The sequence below is a fragment of the Camelus bactrianus genome, chromosome 26 (assembly GCF_048773025.1).
Source record: "Camelus bactrianus isolate YW-2024 breed Bactrian camel chromosome 26, ASM4877302v1, whole genome shotgun sequence".
Lineage (NCBI taxonomy): Eukaryota > Metazoa > Chordata > Mammalia > Artiodactyla > Camelidae > Camelus > Camelus bactrianus.
Window position 1 is genome coordinate 31,942,322 of NC_133564.1, and position 22,007 is coordinate 31,964,328.

General features: G+C 50.5%; 1 protein-coding gene across 9 annotated transcripts in view; it reads right to left on the reverse strand.

Annotated features, from left to right (window-relative positions):
• ANK1 (ankyrin 1) overlaps positions 1–22,007 on the reverse strand; it is a 123,989-nt gene that overhangs the window by 92,405 nt on the left and 9,577 nt on the right. For 3 of the 9 annotated variants that reach the window (XM_074353538.1, XM_074353536.1, XM_074353533.1), the window contains exon 1: positions 3,986–4,622. The exons of 1 other annotated variant lie outside the window; for it this stretch is intronic. In XM_074353538.1, coding sequence (XP_074209639.1) covers positions 3,986–4,024 — 39 coding nt within the window. In that variant the 5' untranslated portion in view covers positions 4,025–4,622. Of the gene's footprint in view, positions 1–3,985; positions 4,623–22,007 lie in introns of those variants that run through there. 5 more of the 9 variants (XM_074353539.1, XM_074353537.1, XM_074353531.1 and 2 more) reach the window with 4 other exon arrangements.

Here is a 22,007-nt window from a genome sequence, read left to right on the forward strand (position 1 = left end):
CTAAAACACAGGGCACCGAATGTCCCCAGGCTCCTTGGGGAGGCAGCTGTGGGAGAGGAGATATTTCAGGAATGAGGATCAATCTGTTGGTTCCCTATGAGCTGGGTTCCCAAAGAAATCAGACTCAAAGTTGAGTTCCTCTGAAAATATCTATTTGTGCTTGCTGATTCAGAAAGTCTGTCTGGATTCAGCTGTTGGGAAAAATAGTATATTCTTCCCCAAGAATGATGAGTATGAGAGAAAGAGAGAGACCCATCTCCCATCTATCCAAGCTATCTTCTGCAGCACAGTAATAGGACTGGGGATGAAAACCTAAGAATGGTGGATAAAAATAGATGCCATACCAACTAGTGACACTGTCACTGTTCAAAGCACCGAATCTAGGGAGCAAAGGGGACTATTTACGACAGACAGACAAGCAAATACATAAAGGGCAGGGAAGCCTCATCTTGACGAGGCTAAGGAAGGCTACATAATCTCCGTCGTGTGGATAACAGAATCATGAAATTATAACACTAACATCAATCAATAAGCAAGTGTATCACCAACATTCTATCTTTTAATCCTGATCATGACCCACATGGTTGGTATAATTATTTTCATCCCCATTTTAGGGGTGACAAAAGCAAGGTTTGGAGAGGTTAATAACTTGCCCAAGTTTTGCATTACGTCACACTCTGGGATTCAGCCCAGGACTCCCTGAATCAAGCTGACGCCTTTTTACCGCCCTTGACCCCAAGGTGCGTTCTCAGCAAATTCAAACCTGACAGATGTAGGGCCTGGGAGGGGCCCCATGCCTTTTTCAATGAAACAGTGAATCCACAGCAGAGAAAGGGTCCCTAGACAGGTCCTGGCTTTGACCCTGAGCACTGCATAGAGGCCAAGACAGGAGTCCAGAAAGGAATCATGGAGTCCCCATCCTTCCCTTCCCTGATGAAAAAACTGATAGTAAAAATAAACTTAGAGATGAAGTTCAATTGCTAAGGCCTTGTCATTTTCTTTTGAGTCTTCTCTGGGCATAAAGTAGTCACGATGGAAGCAGGATCCTGGGGGTATCGTATAGGTGGATTGCAGATTATAATGGAGTCACTCCATTCAGTTTAATTCTACAACATATTTCCGAAGGTCCTAGCTCAAGTCCAGGATCCTGCTGGGCAGACAGAATAAAAATTCTGAATATAGGTTTCCTGCCCCCTTATTTGAAAAACAAAGTGACAGAGTTATAATGCACATACCTACTGTCCATTCCACAAGCACACAGTGAGCACCTTCTAGGTGCCGGGGGACACTTAAACTACGGGGCAAATGGCCCTCTTTGGAACATGAGACCCACTCTTGTTCTTCCGAGCCCCAGCTGCTCATCCCTCTAACTCAGTTACCTCCAGCTCAATGACCTGTCCTAGGTACTGCTTCCTGGCATGTCTAGGAACAGTCTGTAACCCAGCAGGGCAGAGAGTCAAAAGAATCCAATATGTTCCAGTAAGAATATTTATCTGAATAAATGCCAATCAGAAAATCAACACTAATGACAAAATACTAAGCAGACTCTTTCTGGGCTCAGATAATTTGGAGCAGAGTCCCTGGCCCTCCCTGAGTGCCCCATCCCTCCCTGAGTGGCACGACCCTGCGGGACAGCCTCAGAGAGGCCTCCCTGTGAGAGGACTGAGGACCAGCTAGAGAAGGCTGCTCACTGTGCTCACAAAGCAGTCCGCAATGGCTCTAAACCCCGTACTGTCACTGAAAGCTGTCACCGCTCTGAGCGCCCCACCAAGCCTGCCCACTTGTGTCTTGGCCCCCGCCTCATCTTGAGCTTCATTTTAATCTAATTTTACCCATGAGAAAATTGTGAATGCCAGCAGTGAGTGGAGGAGGGGTTGCACGCATTTCGCTGGATCCCTGGTCCACATCCCGGCAGGTTAACCCATGCGATGTCCCTGAACTTCCTCTCAGAACAAAATAAGTTACCTTTCAAAAACCCTTCCTATGTTTTAAGCTCTGCGTAAACTAATCCATTGGCTCCTCCCAGTAATCTCCGGAGGCAGGGACTTTTACTGTCTCTTCTGCACAGATGAGGTCGTGAGTCACAGAGAAGTTAAGCATCCTGTCCAGGGTCACACAGCTAATCCTGGTGTGGCCAGGATTTGAATCTAAGTAGCCTGTCTCTGGGGTCTTGCTCTTCACCCCTGAGCTGTGCTGCCCCACCGGTCAAGTTCTAGTGCCCAGAGACTCCTCTCCAGGTCAGCTCTGGCCAGAGAGAGCCTTCTGCCTGTGCTCAGAGGCTGTGCCCGCTACAGCCCTCACCACAGGAGGAAGTAAGTGGAAGGGAATGGAATTCCTCCTGAGACTCAAGTTCTTATCAGGGCTGCTCGTCCGAAAAGGGAGGTGAGTCCTTGGTTACCTGAGACTCCCAGACTATTATTAAACTTGCCATTCCTGAGTGAGGCCATACGGATGTAGAAGTAGACACGCAGCCGAGGGGGCTCCAGTGTCCGGGGAGGGAGAGGCTGGAAGCCTGCTGCTCAGTGTCGGCAGGCCTGCACACAGGAGCAGGGCAAAGTCTGCTTTCAGGCCGGATGGGAGATTCCGGGGCCTCTTCGCACCTCCTCTGGGGCTTGGGATGGCCTGAGTTTTCCCAGGACAAATCGTGGCTGACTTTTTCAAGGTCTTTCAGTGTAAAATTCTCTCATCTAAAAAGATGAATGGAAACTGAGCTATTTTCAATTTCTGTAAAAAGTGTTAAGATAGTATCTCTCTCCCAAAGGGTCTTGTTCGGGCCAAAGGCAGTTTCTTTGACAGAGTCCCTGTCAGAACGCCCAGGGGAGGGTCTAGATCCTTTCCTGAGGGTGGGGCAGCCCATCCAGAAGACCAAGAACAGCAGGCAGCCCTCTGCCTGGACGTTGGGGGGCTGCCCGCCACATCTGAAACTTCCTGTAAACTCAGAGCCTGGCTGTTCCTCGGAGCCCAGGACAGGCCTGGAAAAAAGAACAGGCAGAACCAGCCCGCACACACCTGTGTGGCCCCTGCCTTACCCTCTTGACTACAGAGAAACAGAAGTGAACCCTGAGCCCCACTGTGGGTTTTCAGCGGACTTCTTTCATTTTTCTTTCTGCAAAGTTGTGCTGTTAAGAGTTTCACACACAGTCTCCAGGTGCCCCCATCAGACTCCCACTGGCAGAGATGAAATGAACCAATTAAAGCTGTCACCCAGGAAACAAGATGTGTAAGCCAGAGGCCCGAGTCCTCTTACAACCTCGCTGCGCAGCTGCCAGGCCTCGGGCGTCGAGCGAGGAGGCCGGGCGATGCCGGGCTGTGGGGGAAGCCGGAGCGGACCCTGACGCCGGGAAGCCCTGGCGTGAAGCCCTGCTCTGCCACTTGATGCTCGGTCTAGCACAAGTCCCCAGACCTCAATTTCCCCGTTGCTAAAATGGGGACACTACGCACAGCTCGCTGCGCGGGGACTTCGAGGATGACAAAGGACAGGCAGGGGACCCGGCTCCCTCTCCACCCCATTCATTTCCAGCTGCCTCTGGACCTCTGGGCGCTCGTGTTTCTAAGGTCTAGGGGTCAGGCGTGCAACGGGAGGCCCTTCTCCGGCCAAGGCCAAGGCCGAGGTATCCCTGCGGGTCCCAGTGGGTCCCCGCGAGGGGCGGCGGGGCGCCCCCCATCGCAGAGTCGGCCCGGCGAGACTCTCCTCCGGGGACCTCCGCGCGCCCGCGTTTGCGCCCCGCCCGCCCGGCCGGCCGCCGGGGCCACAGGTCGGGCCGCCTCCCGGCACCGGCCCTTCCGCGGCGGCGGCCTCCAGGCCAGAGGAATTTTCCTCTGGATCCCGCTAGAAGCCTCGGCGCCCGCGGGCGTGAGGCAGCAGAAGGGCGGCCGGCGCGCGTCCCCGCCCCCGCCCGCGCCCGGAAAGTTGGCGCCCGGCGAGCCCGCGGCGAGGGGCGCGGCGGCGGGGACCCCGCGCGGCGCGGGCGGGCCGTGCACTCACCGCGGCGTCTGGACCCGACCTGCCCTGTCGCGCTGCCATCGTCCGGCTCCCGCGCGGAAATCCGAGCCCGCGGCCGGCTCCCCTCCCCCGTTATCTGCTCGGCGGCGCGCGGAGCGCCAGCAAGTTACGCGGCATCGGGCTAAAAATACAGGCGCCCGCCGCTCCTCCGCTCGGCCCGGCTCGGCTCCAGCGCGCGGACCCCGGCTCCCGCCCGCCCGCCCGCCAGCCAGCCGCTAGTGGGGTCTCTTCATTTTCTCCCCATCCTCGTGGCAGATGGGAAAGTTACTGCGCAGCGATCTCCGGAGACGAGGCACCTGCGGCCGAGCCCCGCGGCGCGGGCGCGTGGAGGGTGCGGCGGGGGTGCGGGCCGAGCTGCAGGTGCGGCGGGCCGGCGGAGGGCAGCGTCCTGCCGCTGCAGAGGGGAGGCACACACGTCCAATGGAGGTGAGGAGCTCCAAGCTGCATGGCGCTCCCGCCCTGCCTCCTGCCTCCCCGACTGCCCGGGCGAATGGGCCCCGGCGCCGGCAGAGTCGGCCAGGGTGAGCTCAGCAAAGTCTATTTCTGCCCTACCGCCAATTTGCATGTTTCGAGCTCTTCCATCGTGTCCCGAGATACCAGCTAATCAGCCTGTTTCGGCTCCTGCCTGCCGGAGAGCCGCCTCGCGGAACGAAGCCGAGAGGCAGGACGCAGATCTGTTACTACCGTCTCCCGCATCCCTCCCATCTCACGGTGTTCAGGGCCTGTCACCCAAGGCCGGAGGAGGCTTCCGGATTTCTTCTCCGGGGCCATCCTCACCTTTTCATGAGGTCATTTCGGGGGCCGATGTCAAAAACATGTTGGGGGTTGGGGGTGACACCAGGGAATACTCTGAGAAATGGCCAGATAGGAACTGTCAGGGCTGCTGGCGATGCCGCTTGTTCACATATGGATGTTTGGTACCGTGAGCCCAGCTTCATGCTCTTGTCAAGTAGCAGGCTAGACACACCACCAGATGCCCCTTTCCCACTCCTCCTCCTCCTCCTCCTGCCTGACGCATGGGCACGGGAGGAACTAACGCAGCGAGTACCTATTAGGTGACGGACATACTACGTTACCTCAGTTAACCCTCACAGCTGCCTATTACGGTAGAAGATGCTTTTCTAGTTGTATGGATAGAGGAGCTGAGCCCAGAGAGGTTAAGGTCAGGACTAAGGTTATTACTAGTCAACAGAGGGTCCAGCTGACGTCACCAAAGCCCTTCCATTAGCAGCACTGGCAAGATCCCCAGCCCAAGTGCGCCCAGTGCCAGGAGGGGACAACGCGCAGGATGCTCTGAGGTTAGAAAAAAAACTGAATGTTTTCCAAAGTAAGGTACTCTTGTAAATTGGTGCAACTACTGTGGAAAACAGTATGGAGGTTCCTCAAAGAGCTAAAAATAGAACTACCATATGATCCAGCAATTCCACTCCTGAGTATTTATCCCAAGAAAATGAAAGCACTAATTTGAAAAGATACATCCACCCCAATGTTCACAGCAGAACTATTTACAATAGCTGAGATATGGAAGCAACTTAAGGGTCCATCAACAGATGACTGGATAAAGGAGATGTGGTATAGATATACAATGGAGTATTACTTGGCCATGAAAAGAATGAAATTTTGCCATTTGCAGCAACATGAGTGGAACTGGATGGTATTATGCTTGGTGAAGTTAAGTCAGACAGAGAAAGACAAATAGTATATGTTTTCACTTATACCTGGAATCTAAAAAATAAAACAAATGAATATAACAGAACAGAAACAGATTCACAGATACAGAAATCAAACTAGTGGTTACCAGTGGGGAGAAGGCTGGGGGCAGGGGCAGGGCAGGGGAAGGGAATTAAGAGGTATAAACTACTAGGTATAATATAAATAAAATATAAGGATGTAATGTACAGCACGGGGAACACAGCCAATATTTTATAATAACTATGGATGGAGTATAATGTATAAAAGTATTGAATCCCTATGTTGTACACCTGAAACTAAAAACTAATATAATATTGTAAATCAACAGCAATTAAGAAAAGTAAGAGGCTCTTCAAAGCTATTCAACAATTAGGGAAAGTCCTAAATAAATGGGATAAATAAAGATTAAGAGCGAAGGATAGGAGGTTACCAAAAAAGAGTGATCTGATGTGTGTAATCAACTAACTCCTCCATGTGCGGATGAAAACACTGGTACTTGGAGACACTGGCATCAGGATTGTCCAGACCCAAGACCCTCAGCACCATCAGAGGACAGGTAACCTCTGAAAGGTGGAAAACATCACATCTCTGTACCAAAAGGCAGGTGCCCAGAGTCGGGGGAGTCACCACAGTCCCTTCTCTGTGCACATAAATGCACACATTTTAAAAACACCAGTTACCCTACTGGTCTGTTGCTCTGGGCCTCTTAAAAGTGCCTCTCAGATTTGCTAAAAGCCTCTTACATAGAGAGCTTCAATTAATAAATTATGGTTAATGGAACAGCCCTGATCATAGCCCAGTGGAATATCTCAAAGGATTCTAAAGCACTGTTCCAACATTAATATTTAGAGAGAGAAATGCCCTACTCAAATGGAAGATGAATAATGTGTAATAGTTTCAAAAACACTAATACAATTGACTGGCACAATGAACTGAAAAATAGACTATTTTAACAGCTGTATTGAAGTATAATGGATATACTATAAACCGAAAATTTTAAATGCACAATTTGGCAAGCTTTTACACCTGCATAACCCTAGAAGACCATCACTACCATCAGGACAATGTCTTTCCAAAATCACCTCCAGAAGTTTCCTCCTGCCCTTTGGGTCCACCCTTGCGTTGGTCCATATCCTTGCCAACACTTGGTATGGTCAGTCTTAATTTAGATATTCTAATAGAAGTGTAGTAGAATTTCACCGTGGGTTTGCTATGCATTTCCCTAGTAACCAATGATGCTAAACATCTTTTCAAGGGCTTACTCGCCGTCTACATGTCTTCTCTGGTGATGTATCTGTTCGGTATTTCGCCCAGTTTTCACTTGGATTGTTTTCTTATTCCTGAGTTTTGAGAGTTCTTCATATATCGGGATATATAATTTAAAGGTGAGGTAAAACTGAGATCTTGCAAGGAAAATGAAATGTTCAAAGTTAAATAGCAAAAAATTCCCAATCCAGTTTCAGTACCCAGATGTTATAACTCTTAAGGCCATAAATGTTATGGGTTATAAACTATCACAAAGGAAAAAGATGAGCTAGTCATAGTGGACCACAAGCTGAATACAACCCATGGTACTGTTGAGAGTACGGGAAAGGTGCTGAGGTATTATCAGAGGACTGGAGTCCTCAGGACCGCCAAGAATTCTTGACGTTAGTTGTGACCTCAGTGGGGCTGAGGCTTGGCAACTTAGATGTGCTGAGGAGGAGAAGCGAACAGCTGCAGGCACGTTACTCAGTAAATCTTGAGGTTAAAGGAACTGAGATGATGGACACTAAAAAGAGAAGGCTAAAGAAGAAAGCCCTTAAGATGCAAACTCCTCCTGCACCAGAGCTTGCATCCCCAGCGTGGGACGAATTAGATGGCACCCTTGCCTAGATGCGATAACCTGTTCACCATGATTCAACAAACTGGCTCCTCACAAGCAGAGACGGCTTGGTTTGCACGTCCTGTATTCCCAGTCTCTCTCCCTCGCTTTCCCCACCTGCTTCCCTATGTTTCTAGCACAGAATTGGGCAGCAGTACCGAATAAATGCATGCTGGCTGATGTAAGAAAATGACACATCTGCCGTTTCCAGTGGTCGCGAGGAAACTGTAAGTCACGGGGTTCGATTGATACGGAGGAGCTTTAGATCAGACAGAATTTTTCAGGCTATGAGGGATGTGTCTTAACAGAACTCATTATTCGGAAAGGGCTGAATCTTTGCTGGAGGTCCTTTGGGAGAGCAGAGAAATATAACTCACCATTCGAAATGGCGTCTAGAGGCACAGGACCAACTAAATGACTTGTAAGGGTTTCTTTGGGCTCTAGATATTCAGAAAGATAAGTCGTTAATTTTTTTCCCCATTAATCATCTGGCCCTCTTAACCCTCCATCACTCTCACACCCTCAGACAACACATAATAATTCCACTCCTTGCCTGTTTCCAATTTTTTTCTTCATACCTCAGGGCTGTACTTTCATTGCAGATATTTAGCGTGCCCAGGAGATCTGCCTGTGAGAGTCACAGAAGCCACAGCCAAGGACCAGAAAGGAACTGATGCGCTGAAGAAGAGGCTAGGGTTCTTGGTAAGGATGCAGACCACTTGCTCTATCCTATGGGTTCATGGCGTTTGCAGGATATTTTTTTTTCCAGTTGTGCTAAATATTTTAGCAGCTGTCTCTGCAGTTCCTCGCAGACAAGCAAAATAGAGGCTTCGGCTGTGGAGTTCTGTCCTCCAGGCCACATTCAGCCACGTCAGGAGGAGACGATGCAGGCAGCAGACAGGGATGCAGCACTTAGCACCCTGGGCGGGAGCGGCAGCCTGGAGCAGCCTGTGGACCCCCTGCCATGACACCCCCACCCCCAAGTCTTTATCTCTACCAGAAATTGGGAGAATGCTTCTTTTGGCTCAAAAGCCTGATGCAAAGGATCCCAGGTGCATGGGATTCTCGGATAACTGCCTCCCCGGGACGCTTTGGGAGAAGAGGAACTTAGGGGGTGGTTAGCCTGGACCCAATCTGGCTCCTCTCTAAAGGGATGTCAGAGCTGAGGTTCAGGGCAGACCCAGACTTCCAGACTTCCCTCCCCCTGCCAGTGACTGGAGGATTGAGGGCCCTCCTGGCCATCCCGTTTTCATCTTCCTCTGCAATGAAATCAGACTTGTACTCAATAGCAAAAGCAAATCATTTTGCTTTTCTGGACAGCCTTAAAATACTCGAAGTTAGCTGGCCCGCAACATCCAGAGGCGTAACTTTCGATAAAGGGAAATAAATAACTTTTCTGAGCATTGGTTTCCTCGTCAGTGAAATAAAAACCACCTTCCCCTTGCGTCCCCACCCCACGCCCCCTGGCCACGTATTGTGAGAATCATGTAAAAATGCGTAGCATCACACCAGGCACATAGTAGGACCTCAGTAAATGACAGGGAGGCGCTTTTATCCTCTTTCCCTCCCTTCCTTCGCTAAAGCTTTCGTTAAAGCTTAGCTTGCCCGCTTCCCCTCTGTCCCACCCAGAGGTAGCGGGTGTGACTGATTTTTGCTTCTACACTAGAAAATTCCAGCCCGGTCACTGCTTCTGCAAGGTCACCCGTAGCCGAGAACAGGACCCCAAGCGTCCTCAGCTCACTGTAACAGCTGTAACAACAAGAGCTCTGAGACTTTCACTGCACCATTTTCAATTTCCATTTCTTCTGCAGTGGAGACGATTCTCAGGGTGCGTGTTCAGCTGAAGCCCTGCTCCTGAGCCCAGCCCGGGGCCCCAGCTCCTCCGGCAGCATCCCGGCCCGCCACCATTCTTTTATCTGTGCGCCCAGCACCGACACAGGGAGTTGCCCCGGCCCCGAGAGTCTCTGTGCGAGGCTGATAAGGAGTAGGTACCAGGAGCTCCACCCTTTACTGAGAAAAGCAGGCTGGTTTATCGCCACCCCAGGCCGCCGCCATCAACCACTGGGGAGTCTGTGAACCACAGAGAGCATCGCTGCCCGGGAAATGTTTTTCCTCCTAGACACTATTGCCCTCCTTCTGCCCTAGCCCCCTCCCCAGTTACTTAGGAAGGGACTTCCCAGAATAGACGCTACAGCTGTTGTGTTGAATGGACCGAGAAATCCAGGGTGACTCCTTCAGGCTTCTTGTAGTGAGAGGAGAGACGGAGGCGAGGACAGAGAGCCTGGGACGTTTTGCTCTTTGACTTTGTGTGGTGAGCTCCCGGCAGCCAGTTCAGTGGCCCCGGGCCCCGCCTCACCCGAGCACGCATCCCGTGTGCAGGGGTCTATTTAGGGAGGTGATCAGAGCCGGGTATCAGGTCCCACGGTGCTGGCACTGGTCTCCATCATGTTCTTTTTAAGAGGGTTGGCAGGCCTGGAGTCTATTTTTAAACCTATGAGAAGATGCTGCTGGATTCCAGGGAAGGCCAACGTTAAACCTGAGATCAGGCGGGGGAGGCGGGGAGGACGACGCTGAATCTAGGATTTTCTCTACACATACACACAGGGGTTCCCCTGAGTCCTGGGACCAGGTACAGACTGTCCATCAAAGGGTTCACTTTAGCTGCAGACCTCTCCTTGACATGACCTTGTGGAATGTGACCCCCGTCAGACGGAGCCTGTGAGTTGGAAAAGGGTTTTGCTTGATGGGTCTACGTTTCAGAATTGAGATTTAAAAAGTAGATTCCCCCCTTGTGGTGTGAAAAATCAACTTTTTTATATAGCTGTCAACCTCCTGTCTTCTGGTTTTCAAGTCGAAACTGGAAACCCTAAGCCCCCACTCCCTAGCACTTTGAGTCCATAGCCAAGTTTGCCAGCTAGAAAAAGCATGACCTTGGCAGGGGTCTCTGTGCCCACCGCACCCCAGAAATCCCACCCCTGTGCTGGAGAGAAGGGGCGGGGGTGGGACGAGATTATTTTCCCCACGATGAGAAGCAAACAGACACCAAACGTCACTGTTTCCCCTCAAATAACCAGATGAAGAGAACAGAATGTTTTATGTACAATAACAAATTTCAGCCTCGGTAGCCACCTCTCTTTTTGGATGAAAAATAGATCAGGAATTCCTAAAGAACTAATTGCCTCGAGAACAAGCAAGTACTTCAGCTGAGTGGTTCTGGGACCACCCAGGATCACCTGGCAGGGAGGTAAGGATGCCATGAGGCGTCTTCTGCTCGTTCACCTCGGAATCCTCATGCCCAGCACAAACTGCCCTCAATACGTATCTCCTGACTTGAATAGGAGCCCATTCCCAACTCAACCCAACGGGGGCTCCAGCCAAGCAGGTCAAAACAGGACACGAGTGTCAGCCTGGTCCTGGCCACACACCAGAGGATCGATAAATGTTAGCCAAACTAGAATCTGAACTGATCGATGCAGATTTTAAAATGGATCATATCAGTGAAAAAAAAAATTCAGATGTTCAGGGCTGGTGGACCAAATCATTCATTTCCTCACAAGCCATTATGGTTCCTGTGGAAACAGCTTGAGAATCACTGTCATTTCCTGGGTGGGGAGGTTACAGGTGCTGCCCCTCCCAGAGCCCTGGGTGCTACTGCAGGAAAGGATCTCACACCCCAGTTCCTTTTTTGGGGGGGTGGAGGGGTGGTGATTTGATTGATTGGTTGATTTAATGGAGGGACCAGGGATTGAACCCAGGTCCTCGTGCATGCTAAGCACACGCTCTACCACTGAGCTGTCCCCTCCCTCCTGGGATCTGATGCACCCCCCGCCCCGTCCCAGCCTCCCAGCGCCCACCCATGATCTCCATCAGCACTAAACTGCCTGTGCAGGGTGAACACAGCCCCTCCACCTCACACTCCCAGGGCGATGAGGCAGATAGCTCTGCAGTGGTTCACATCTCTCCACACAATCAAACCCACTTCTCACTTGAACTTGCTAATATGCAAAACCTTTCCATTTTCTTTCAAATAGCCCAGTGGGCTGGCTTGCGTACCAGCAGTGAAACCCATGGTTCCCGAGGTTCTGAAGGATGCTCACAGGTCAGTTCAGACAGCCCTGCCTGGCCGCCCAGGAGAGGCCTTTATTTGAACAGTTCTCCCTGAAGGGACAGAGCCAGGATAGATGGTGGCCCATTGCCAGCCATGTGGAGACCTGTCTAAAGGATTCCAGACGGACCTGTGCCCCGCTAAAGTTTATCCCACCTCTGGAGCAAGGCTTTCCCAGCTTGGGGGAGGCAGCCTTGGGACATCCACTAGGGACTGGGGTCTGGGAAGGTCATGCTGTGTGACCCCTTCCGTGCCCTCTGGCCCATCAGACTTCACTGTAGTGACAATGAGACACAGATGAAACAGGAGGAAGAGTATAGCCCAGGGAACTCTATTCAATACCTTGTAATGGCCTATAATGAAAAAGAAAACGAAAAGGAATATATATATATATAATATATTGAGTTCACGTTGAGTTTTCCAGAATAATAATGGTCACTTCAGTATCACCCCCTTTGGAACAGGGCGAAGGATGGTGAGGTCTGGGAAGCAGGTGCTCAGCCCGGAGGCGGTCAAGCCCTCAGGGACCCCCTGCAGTGGAACCAGCTTCTCCCTCTTCCATTAGGGGCTGGCGACCGCCAGGAGTGGACCCAGCTGGCCAAACGCTCACTGAAGACGTGTCCTCTCTCTTCCGGGAGCCAACATATTTCAAGGCGATTAAACCCAATTAAGCTACCACCCAGCCTACCTACTGGCCCTGAAGTTTGCCAGTTTTCACAATTTGACAGCAGGCAGGCAGGCTCTTTTCTTCAAGATCCTCTTAGGCTCCTTTCAACAGGGCACCGAGCAGCCACCACTGTCTTCTACTTCCCGGTCCTATTTCGTCTTTACTACCAAGGCAACAAGAGCAGGTGCCACGCGTAATATTTCACACGGGGCTCATCGTACTATTCTTAATAATTGAATAGAGACCATTATCCTTCTATTTAATCCTCTAATGAATTCTGGCTGGCTTCCCTTTCGACTATGCTTTCATACAGTATTTATATCACTCCTTTTATAATTATTTAAATAAAAAAGATGAGGAAATAAGCTATCAGCCATCAATTCTAGCTACCTTTCTCTCCGTCCTGCTTTGTCTGCAGAAAACCCCACCTGCAGTGAATCCCAAGGTATATTACTCATTTGGACATTTCTAATCTGGACAATGATGAAGTATGTTTAGATGGTCTCTTTCTGAAACCTTGGCTTCCCAGCTTTTGAAAGAAATAAAATGTTATAGATTTTCATCTCCCAAATGTTATGACTTTATGAAGACTTCATTTCTGCTCTGAAATCACCCTGGATATCCACTCCCATAAGCTACTTTTCCATATGACCTTTCTTAGCACCCCTGACCTTGAATTCCTAAATAAAGGAAGGTTAAGTATTAGAAAAGAAAGCAAGAAATGGGCGGTGAGTCAGTTATCACTAAAACAATCATTGTCATTTCCATGATGACTGAGCCAGTCCTTAGCCTGCAGAGAGAGACATCTCCAGGGATTTCTGAAATGAGATAATAGATGCCAATCAACGTATCCAAAGGAAAATCGTTGTCAATATCTGCATCAACCTTTATTCCCACGAGTGCTTTTAGGATGAGGGTACCAGGGATGAATTATCGATGCAGAAGTGCTGGTACTAATATATTTGCTTCTCCTGATTCACTAACTCTTTCATTCCAAGATAAACTGCTGAGTCTCCCTGTGCCTTTGAGAACCCAACGGCAGACACAACAAGGCACATTCTACAGTTCCTAGCCTTGGGAAGATTGCAGACTAGCAGATGTGAAAGATATAGCAGTATGGAAAACACATAGAACAATAAAGGGTTAGAGATTCAGTAAGACAACAGTTCAAGAGACAGCCTATGAGTGTATGATTAAAAGGAAATGAGAGGTTCCAACAAGCAGTGCCAGGAACTCAAAGGAAAGGTGGAGATCGGAGCGGGATACGGCACTCAGGGGAATCTTTTATCGAGCAATGAGGTTTGAACCAAACCCTAAGGGCTGCCAGTTTTTCAGAAGTCACGAGGATCCATTTCAACACTATCCATGCTTACTTGGAGCCCCTGTGTTCCGGGTGTTTGGTTCTAGAAGATAAACCAAGGGAATACATGCTTCCAACAGAACGTGGAGATCCAGAAACGAACACTCGTAAATTAAAAGTATGTTCATTAGTCAACAAAATAAATATGCCTACTCCAGGGAGTGGTGTGAAAATGACGTAACAGAATAATGTATATTTCACACGAGGACAGCCTTTAAAGCCTTCAGTGTCTCCTGTCATGGGGTTGATGGGAGCTTCCGTCCCTCGGAGAGATGTCACGCAGAGAAGAAAATGAGCTGATGGTCATGAGATTCATTCGTGAGACACTCTAGTGCCCTCCCCCCGCCTCCCATGACCAAGAAACACCTCTTGCTGGGTCTGGGATGTCCTCCTCGACATCCACAGATGCTCTGCATCTTTTGATGCCCCGTGGGGCCAGACGAGGCACTGGTAGAGAAACCAAAAGAAAGGCAAAATCGGTAACATTTGCGGGGTGCTTGCTACGTGCTAGGCACTGTTCTAATCATTTACGAGTATTAATTCATTGAATCCTCACAGCAACGTCGGAAGGTAAATGCACTACTTGTCCTTATTTCATGAGTGGAAAACAGAGGCACAGAGAGGTTAAGAAGCTTGCCCGAGGTCACAGAGCATCTCAGAGGTAGAGTCAGGATTTGAACTCCGAAATCTGGAGCCCAGACTGCTGTTGTAAGCGTTCGGCTCTAGGGGCAATGAGACTAGAAGGATAGAAAGCCCAGGAACTTGGAGGAAGCAATAAATAAAAGAGGCGTCCGGTCTGGCTGGGAAAGAGAAGAGAGAAAACCTGCGAAGGTCCCTGTTCTCTAATGACAGCTTGGTGTGTTTTGCAGCCTCGGCGATTCCAGACACTTACTCTAATTATTATTTGGCATTTGCTAAGTGCCTACCCTGTCCCGGGGCCAATCAGGGAAAGTCACAGATCTTCCTAGGTCCTCCCCGAGGATTTGCCCTGGAACGCAGCCGGCTCATCAGACCAGATCCGAGGCCCAAGTTCACTTCCTCTGCATTTTTAACCAGTATCTTTCCTTCTTTCCTCTTGGACTCTGAATTCATAAATAGCATTAACATTTTTCAAGTGCCTGTAGGAGTTTGTTGAGTTAACCTGAGTGACTCATCATTCTTCTCTCCTCTCCCAGGTGACACATCTTCCTACACCCCAAAATCCGACCCGGGGGCGGGGGAAGGAGCAGACGCCTCTCTTTTACTAGATTCTTCCCCCTCAAGTGGTTGGTGCTTCTTGGATCACAGGGTGATGGTTTTCTTGGAGTCAAGTGTTTGCCATGAAATGTGTGTGTACGTGTGCATGCAGGCACGCATCTCTGTGTGTGTGCATGCCTACATATATGTGCACACACGTGTGTGTGCGTGTGCACATGTGTGGACCGTCACTGTCAGGGCAACCTCAGGCATGGAGACAAACAGTTGGTCAGAGGGCATCAGTCTCCGGGACTGGGGGCAGGGTCGGGGGAGGATGATGAGGAGAGCATGATGGGGAGATGCTGGGGTCACCATCCTGTCATTTCTGGGAGTGAATATATTACAGTCTTACTAGAGAGATTACTTCGAGAGGGTACAGGCAGGTGAGGGTGGGAAAGGTTATATTCCACCTACGTGAAAAAAACCAAGAGTGATTTTTGCCATTAAACTTCTAACCGTGCCTCACTAGGAAGCTGGTGAAGTCCCTAAGCAGAAATGCTAAAAAGACATGCCTCCGCCCTTTGCGCCTGTGTTTTAGGAGATTTCCCTCTCTGGGGAAAAAAATTAACTCATCCTTTTGTGTTTTAATGGGAGACTCCGTTTGGAAGGCTCAGGAGAGAAGAAGAGAACCAGTTGGAGGTTGTGATGGGAAGTGAGATTCATCCTTGGCCTTGCACCTTTTCCCGAGTGTCCTCGGTCACCTCCACCTTCCCCTGCCCTCTGCCCCCCTGCCCTAGACAGTCAGCAAGCTTTGGACCATCCACAAACCCACATCCAGGACCCTCTCCCTAGGGGTCCTTCCCGAATTGTTGTGCAATCCCCCAAACTGTTGTGGGATCCGAGTGACACCTTTCAGGCAGGGTACCACCGGCACCACCAGCTCCTGGCAGGGGGTCACGTGCCTTCTGCTTGGGGACCGCACCCAGGGATCCCGGAGTGGAGGGACCCGGCAGGACCTCCTCTCCGGGCTCCCTGACCCTGGGAGCTCAGGCTCTGCTCTCACCACCTTCCCTCCTTGCCCTCTTTTTGTTTCTGCATCGCTCACTCCATCTCATCTCCTGCAGAGGACTACGCTCACCGTCATTCCTGATACCAAATCAAGTGGAGATCAAAACCCGAACTCAGAGCTGCATGCTCTGGGTCTGGAAAGACACATATTTTGGGATCAATCTCTCATCTCAGGGTCTGAAAAGATGCAGTGCCTGGCTCGAGGTCACAGGTCACGGCAGAAGTAGGACCAGAAACCAAGTCGATCGTCTTCTGGTCCAGCACATCCCATATCCCTGGAGTCAGCTCAGAAGTCGCCTTCCTTGGTGGGGGGTGTGCTCTGGGCACAGAGCTGGAACCCACGGGACAAGGAGAGCGGGGCAGGGGAGGGGAGGCACAAGATCTCCAAGGGTCAGGTTCAGAGGGTCAAGCTCAGGTCTGATCCCTGAATCCAGGGCTCAGGAGCTTAGAACAAGGGTTGGGGGTAAGGAGCAAATTGAGTGGAGGCTGAGGGATGTGCTGAATAAGTCAGCTGGGGCTGGTTATCCGAGGATAACCAAGGATAACCAGCAGTCAAGGATAGAGCAGTCAAAAACAACTCTGGGGAACAGATTTAATTTACTGGGGTTTTCAATGGTGAGGTACAGGGGCTCAATCAGGACTTGCTGAGTCCTTGGTTTAGAGAGAGTGGACTGCTCAGACACTCGATGCTGGCTCTTGGCTACCTGGCACTAGTCTGAGGGCCCCAGGCACCCTTCCGCACAAGGATGTGCCGGTCATGACCTTATCCCAGATAGTAAGATGTCCCCCCACCCGCCCCAGTTCTGGGAAAGTCTACCCCTGCCGTGGGGCTGCCTGATGGAAGAAGGAATATTTCCTGGAGGGCTGTTCAACTAAACATGCACACTCTCAAAGCCAAGATGCAGGGCCAAAAACAAAAACCCAACAACTGTGTTGTAGAAATGGCCATCTGTGTGCATGAGGATGGCTGGCGTTCCCTGGGTGGGTATTTCGAACTGGGAAAGCACAGCTGCCATCCATCAGGCACCCTAATGTCACCCCCATCACGTCTCCCTTTATCCATCTGCCTGCAGACAAGTCACCCAACCACTCCGCTCCTCAGTCTCCACCTCCACAAGATGAGACCCGATCTCCCAGCAGAAGCATCATACTGAGCGAGTCAGTTCTGCATCCTGGTCCTGCAGGCTTGTCCCTAAATATCTACACAGCCCTCCCCTCACCGCCCCCTCTTCACCCCTGTTATTTCCTAACACCCCTGTCGGGAAGATGCGGTGTCTGTTGAAAACCATCTCAGCTGCTCTTGGAACCTTAGTGAATCAAACTGCCAGGATTTTATTTTAATCAAAATGTAGCACATTGCATAATAATTTTTATTTCATCTCACACATTTAGTGGTAGGGCCTCTCTAATCACCTCGGCAAATCTGAGTAAATAAGATGTACGTCTGGATCCCAAACGAGATGAAAGAATTCCATCCTATTCACTTGAAGTTTATAAAATTTCAAGTGTTTCACTGGCTTGATTGTTAGACACCAGCCGACCAGAAAGTCCCAAGATTTCTAACCGCCGTGAGAACTAAACGGGTTAGGCGTTCCTAAAATAGCCACACCGGAAAAAAGCTCCTTTGCTCACCCGAATCCATTTCCCCCAATTGAATTGCTTTCCCATTTCCACAGGGAGCTGTTAAGCCAGCCATGCGAGCTTTCAAGGCCCCACAGACACAGGGGGAGAGAAATTAGATGATATTTAGACAAGTCAGCACTTAGCAAAGTCAGGTGCACTAAGTTACTGCAGCCCGTGGAGGTTTTGTTAACTTGAGGTGGGAAGCCCCATGAAAGGACTGGCAGGACCCCCAGGCAGGGGCCCAGCTTTCCCACCTGCGCCATCCGGTTCCCTGGCTCAGGGGCATTATCTGGCTTTTGTGCTTCTGTAAAATGGCTTGCTTCTAGGAGAAGGAAGCTTATCCCTAAGATTCTATTGGTTCCCAAAGTGCACTCCTGATTGGCCCATTTCTAACACCTTATTTGCATAAAGCTCACTCCTGATTGGTCCATTTCTAACATTTCATTTGCATATGACATTGCAAAGTTGACTAGTAACCTATAAAAGCCTGTGTAAGCCTACAGCTGGGGTCCAGAGCTTGGAGTGTTAACTCCTCTGGGCCCCCCGGTGAAATAAACCTGAGTTCTCCAACTGTCCGAGTGCTGCTTGGTCTCTCGCCAGGATCCAGCTTCCTGTAACACTGAGCTGTAACACACTTTGCTGTAACCAACTGAACCCTGCTTCCCGTCTGAGTTGTGTGTCTTATCATCACGTGGTCCAAGGTGATCATTTCCTCCTGGTCCAGGCAGTGTCTCTTCTGAACAGACCTCCCTCTGATCACACCCTTCCCTCTTCGGAGAATTCTAACTATTGGAAAGTTCTTGCTCATACAAAATCTGCTTTTCTGTGACGTCTCCCCCACCCTTCACCTGGTCTTGACCCTGGACTCTTGCCAGTGGCCACCTAGTGACAACTGGGGACGTTCCTTTAGACTCTTTAAAAGTCTCTTCTTCCCCTTGTTCCTTCAAGATTTCTCCCAGCTACAGTCCCACACACTTTTGTCCTTGGTGATTTCCTGCCTACATCCATGCTCCAATGATCAGGGTCTCTCCTGAAATGAAAATCTGAACACCATCTTCTCCACGCTGATGCTATGTTTCCCAAAGTGTGTTCCCAGGAACACTGGCCCCACACAACGTTACCCATTCCACCCCGACCAGGGTGCACTGGGCAGTAAACATGGAAAAAGCAAACTTTACCTTTAGAAATTCACCAAATAAGGGAGCATGGTGAAGCTCTGAGCAATCTTGGGGGAAACTGAATCAGCGTTGTTTAAGCCATTGTGCCCCAATGGCATTCAACTCTAAAATTTTTCATTTTCCCCACCTCGCACATTTCAGGGAAGGCTGCTCATTTCACTGGGACTGACTAGCTAAGCCTTGCAACACTTCATTTCTCTGTCACCTCAGCCTCCCCACCCCACTAGCCTCCTTGGGACCCAAGAACTAATAACATCAAAACAAGAACTTCAATGCAATAGAGAACTCTACTGAGTGGATTCCTTCCTATATAATTACTCGGTTCCATAATTTTCTTGTCTGGGACATGTGAACTTTTTCACGTCTTCAATAAGACCTGTAAAACAATTCAAAGCTACCATCTACCACACGGATACTTTTTTTTTTTTTAGGTTATTGATGTTTGTCTTTAAATTCACTGACAAATATGAAAGGCGAGGAGAAAATTGGAAACATTTTTAGAGACAGTCAGCATGTCCAGTATATCCGAATCTATTCAGTTAAAGCTTTTTTTTTTTTTTTGCCTCCCACGAACGTTTTTATATACAGTAATTTTTCGATGCACTTGGGAGCTAGCTACTTAAAGAAACCCCAGGGTGAAGCTTTTGCAAATTAAGTAAACATCCTGCCATTCATCTGTCTGTTCTTTGGATTCGGATGGGTCCACGCTTCCTGACGTGGTTTTGTTGTGGTTTATAGAGCACAGGGGAGATCCCCGGGCCCAGGGGACCCAATGAGGCTCAGCTGAAGGAACGGGCTGGTGGGTGATATGAAGGGGCCAAAAGCCAGGCCTGCAGGATCTGGCCACAGGGCCACATCCTGACATCTGAGGGTCAAGCTTTTGGCCAGTGCGTTCCAGGAGTTCCGCAAGAAATACCATCCCAGGACCTCACCAGCCCGTCTCCCTTCCTGAGCCTCCTGTGTCTCCCACTCCCATGACCAGAAAGTACGGGGTCAGAAGCCAGGCCCTGGGGCCAGCTTTCCTGGCTGCTTATGTATCCTCATTCCACCGCATTCTTGCTATGTAGCCGTGAGCAAGTCAATCTCCCTGCACCTCAGTTTCCTTATCGTAACAGGCAATGACCCCGCAAATCCATGGCCGGGATCCTTTCTGAGAACCAGGCCTGGCAAAGGACTCAGGAGCATCCAGTTTCCAGCTTCCTCATCACACGCACGCAGCCACGTCTTTGTCACTTCTCACCTGGACCACTCGGCGGCCACTCCCACTCTCCTCCACCTCCAGGCTCCCTCCCGTGAAGCTGACGTGCCAGAACCTCACCTCAGCCAGGGTCCTGCTCTTCCCCCGTCCAGAACCCCTCCGCTGCTCCTCACCCTTTGAACGCCCTGGCAGGTCATTCTCAGGCCCGGCCTGGCCCACTTTCCGGCTCAGTCTCCAACCTGACCTCCTATCTCTCTTCTCCTGCCCTGAACTGATATGAAGATGCACTGACCGCTCAGGGCTTTCCTTGCTCTGCTCTCCCTCTCCGTCCAGGACGCCCTTCCGGGCTTCCCCATCCCTCCATCCTCGACTGTCTGCACCAGACCTGTTCCTTACAGCCAACCTGGAGGGACCATCGTCGCTCGATTTCCTCCGCTCACAGTATCCCCTCTCTTGTGAATTTCCAAAGTGCTTTATCCCTTTCGGCAGATCCCTCCCTGCTTTGGGACCTCATGGTTTCGGCACATGCCTCCTCCTGCTTCCAGGCTGCAAATGCTTTGAGCGGCCACTCCAGGCTTCACATCTGCAGCCTCGCAGGACCTTGCCCCTCTCAGGAGCTCAGTAAAGACTCGCCAGCTTGGGAAATTCTCCGGAGCCACGCTCTGAAGGAACGGGAGTGAGGACAGGGCATGCCAGGGATGACACGGGAGCTAGGGAATTTCAGAGGAAGGTCCCCAGGTGTTGACAGCATGATGGAAGGGAGTCTCCAGGCAGCCCTGTAGGTTCTGCCTCAAGAGGGGACCCATCAAATCATGGGGACCCCAGAGACAGACTGCCCAGTTCAGCCATTGGCAATTTCTCTAAGTAGGGCACACCTGCACTGTTACGCAAACAAAATTAGACACAGACAAGTATAGCGAAACCCCTCAGTCAGCAATTTCAGGCAGCCCCATGCACTACCTGCTCCAAATGTATCCCATTTATTCAACGGCTGGAGCCGAAGTTGGTAATGGCCACGTCAGGAGTGAATGGAGTGGAGAGAAAGGGCTCGGGCAGTGACCCCAATCCCAGAGCATCCATGAATGAAAGCATCACCGTGCCTGAGACACGCAGGGCAACCTGCTAACACTAACTCAGCACCTTCGCGGTCAAGGGTGCCAAGTGCTCTTACTTGCATTTTTCAGATGGAGAAGTATGAATATTCAAAATTAAGTGCTTTTCCTCCCCCAAATCCCACAGGAAGACAATGTAGATGGAGACTGCAAATCCAGGCGCCACAATTGTTTATTTAGTGCCACAGCTACCCCAGAGCAGAGATGGACCACCTGCTACACGGGGCCACAGGCTGGAGGGGACAGGAGGGGGGGGTGGGCTGTGGCAGCTGGAGGGGACGGTGGAAACTCCTCCCGCCCAAAGGAGGGTGGCGTTTGGATGGACAGAGAGATGCCTCGCCCAGAAGCCGACAGTCTGGGTTTGATGGTGATGCTATCAAAAGCTTGGTTGGGGAAGCTGGGTCAGAAAGTTCTGTTCTAACAGGTGACACGAGTGGTGACTCATAAATGTGGTGATGAAAAGACCTCCACTGTCATCACTTCCATGCCGGGGAGCAGCTGATTACAGCTCAGTCACAGAAGGAAAAGGAAAACAACAGTGCCCAGAAATGGCTGCTACAACACTCCACTAATCCCCCTGCCCTCCCGCCCCGGCACCCCGGAACAGACTGCCGGTTCATCACACATGCCTTCCCAGGAGCCTAAAAGGGGCTCCAGCATCTTTCTCAGCCCAGCATCCCAGGCAGCTGCTACCAGTCAGATCAGCGCTGACACGGGCAGCGAGCCTCATTTTCTATTCCAGCGTTGTTCAACCAGCAGTTCGTAATGAATGTGGTGCTCTCGGCTGTGGGGCGTGAATGGTTCATCAGGCCTTATCATGGTCTTAATGACATATTCTTCAAGACGATTTGGCGCCCTCCCCACCATTTCTCTGCACGCTCACCAGGCACTGCTGTAACTGGCTTGCCACTAAGATTCTCACCCTTTTTTAAAAATTCTTATTTTCTATTGAAGTGTAGTC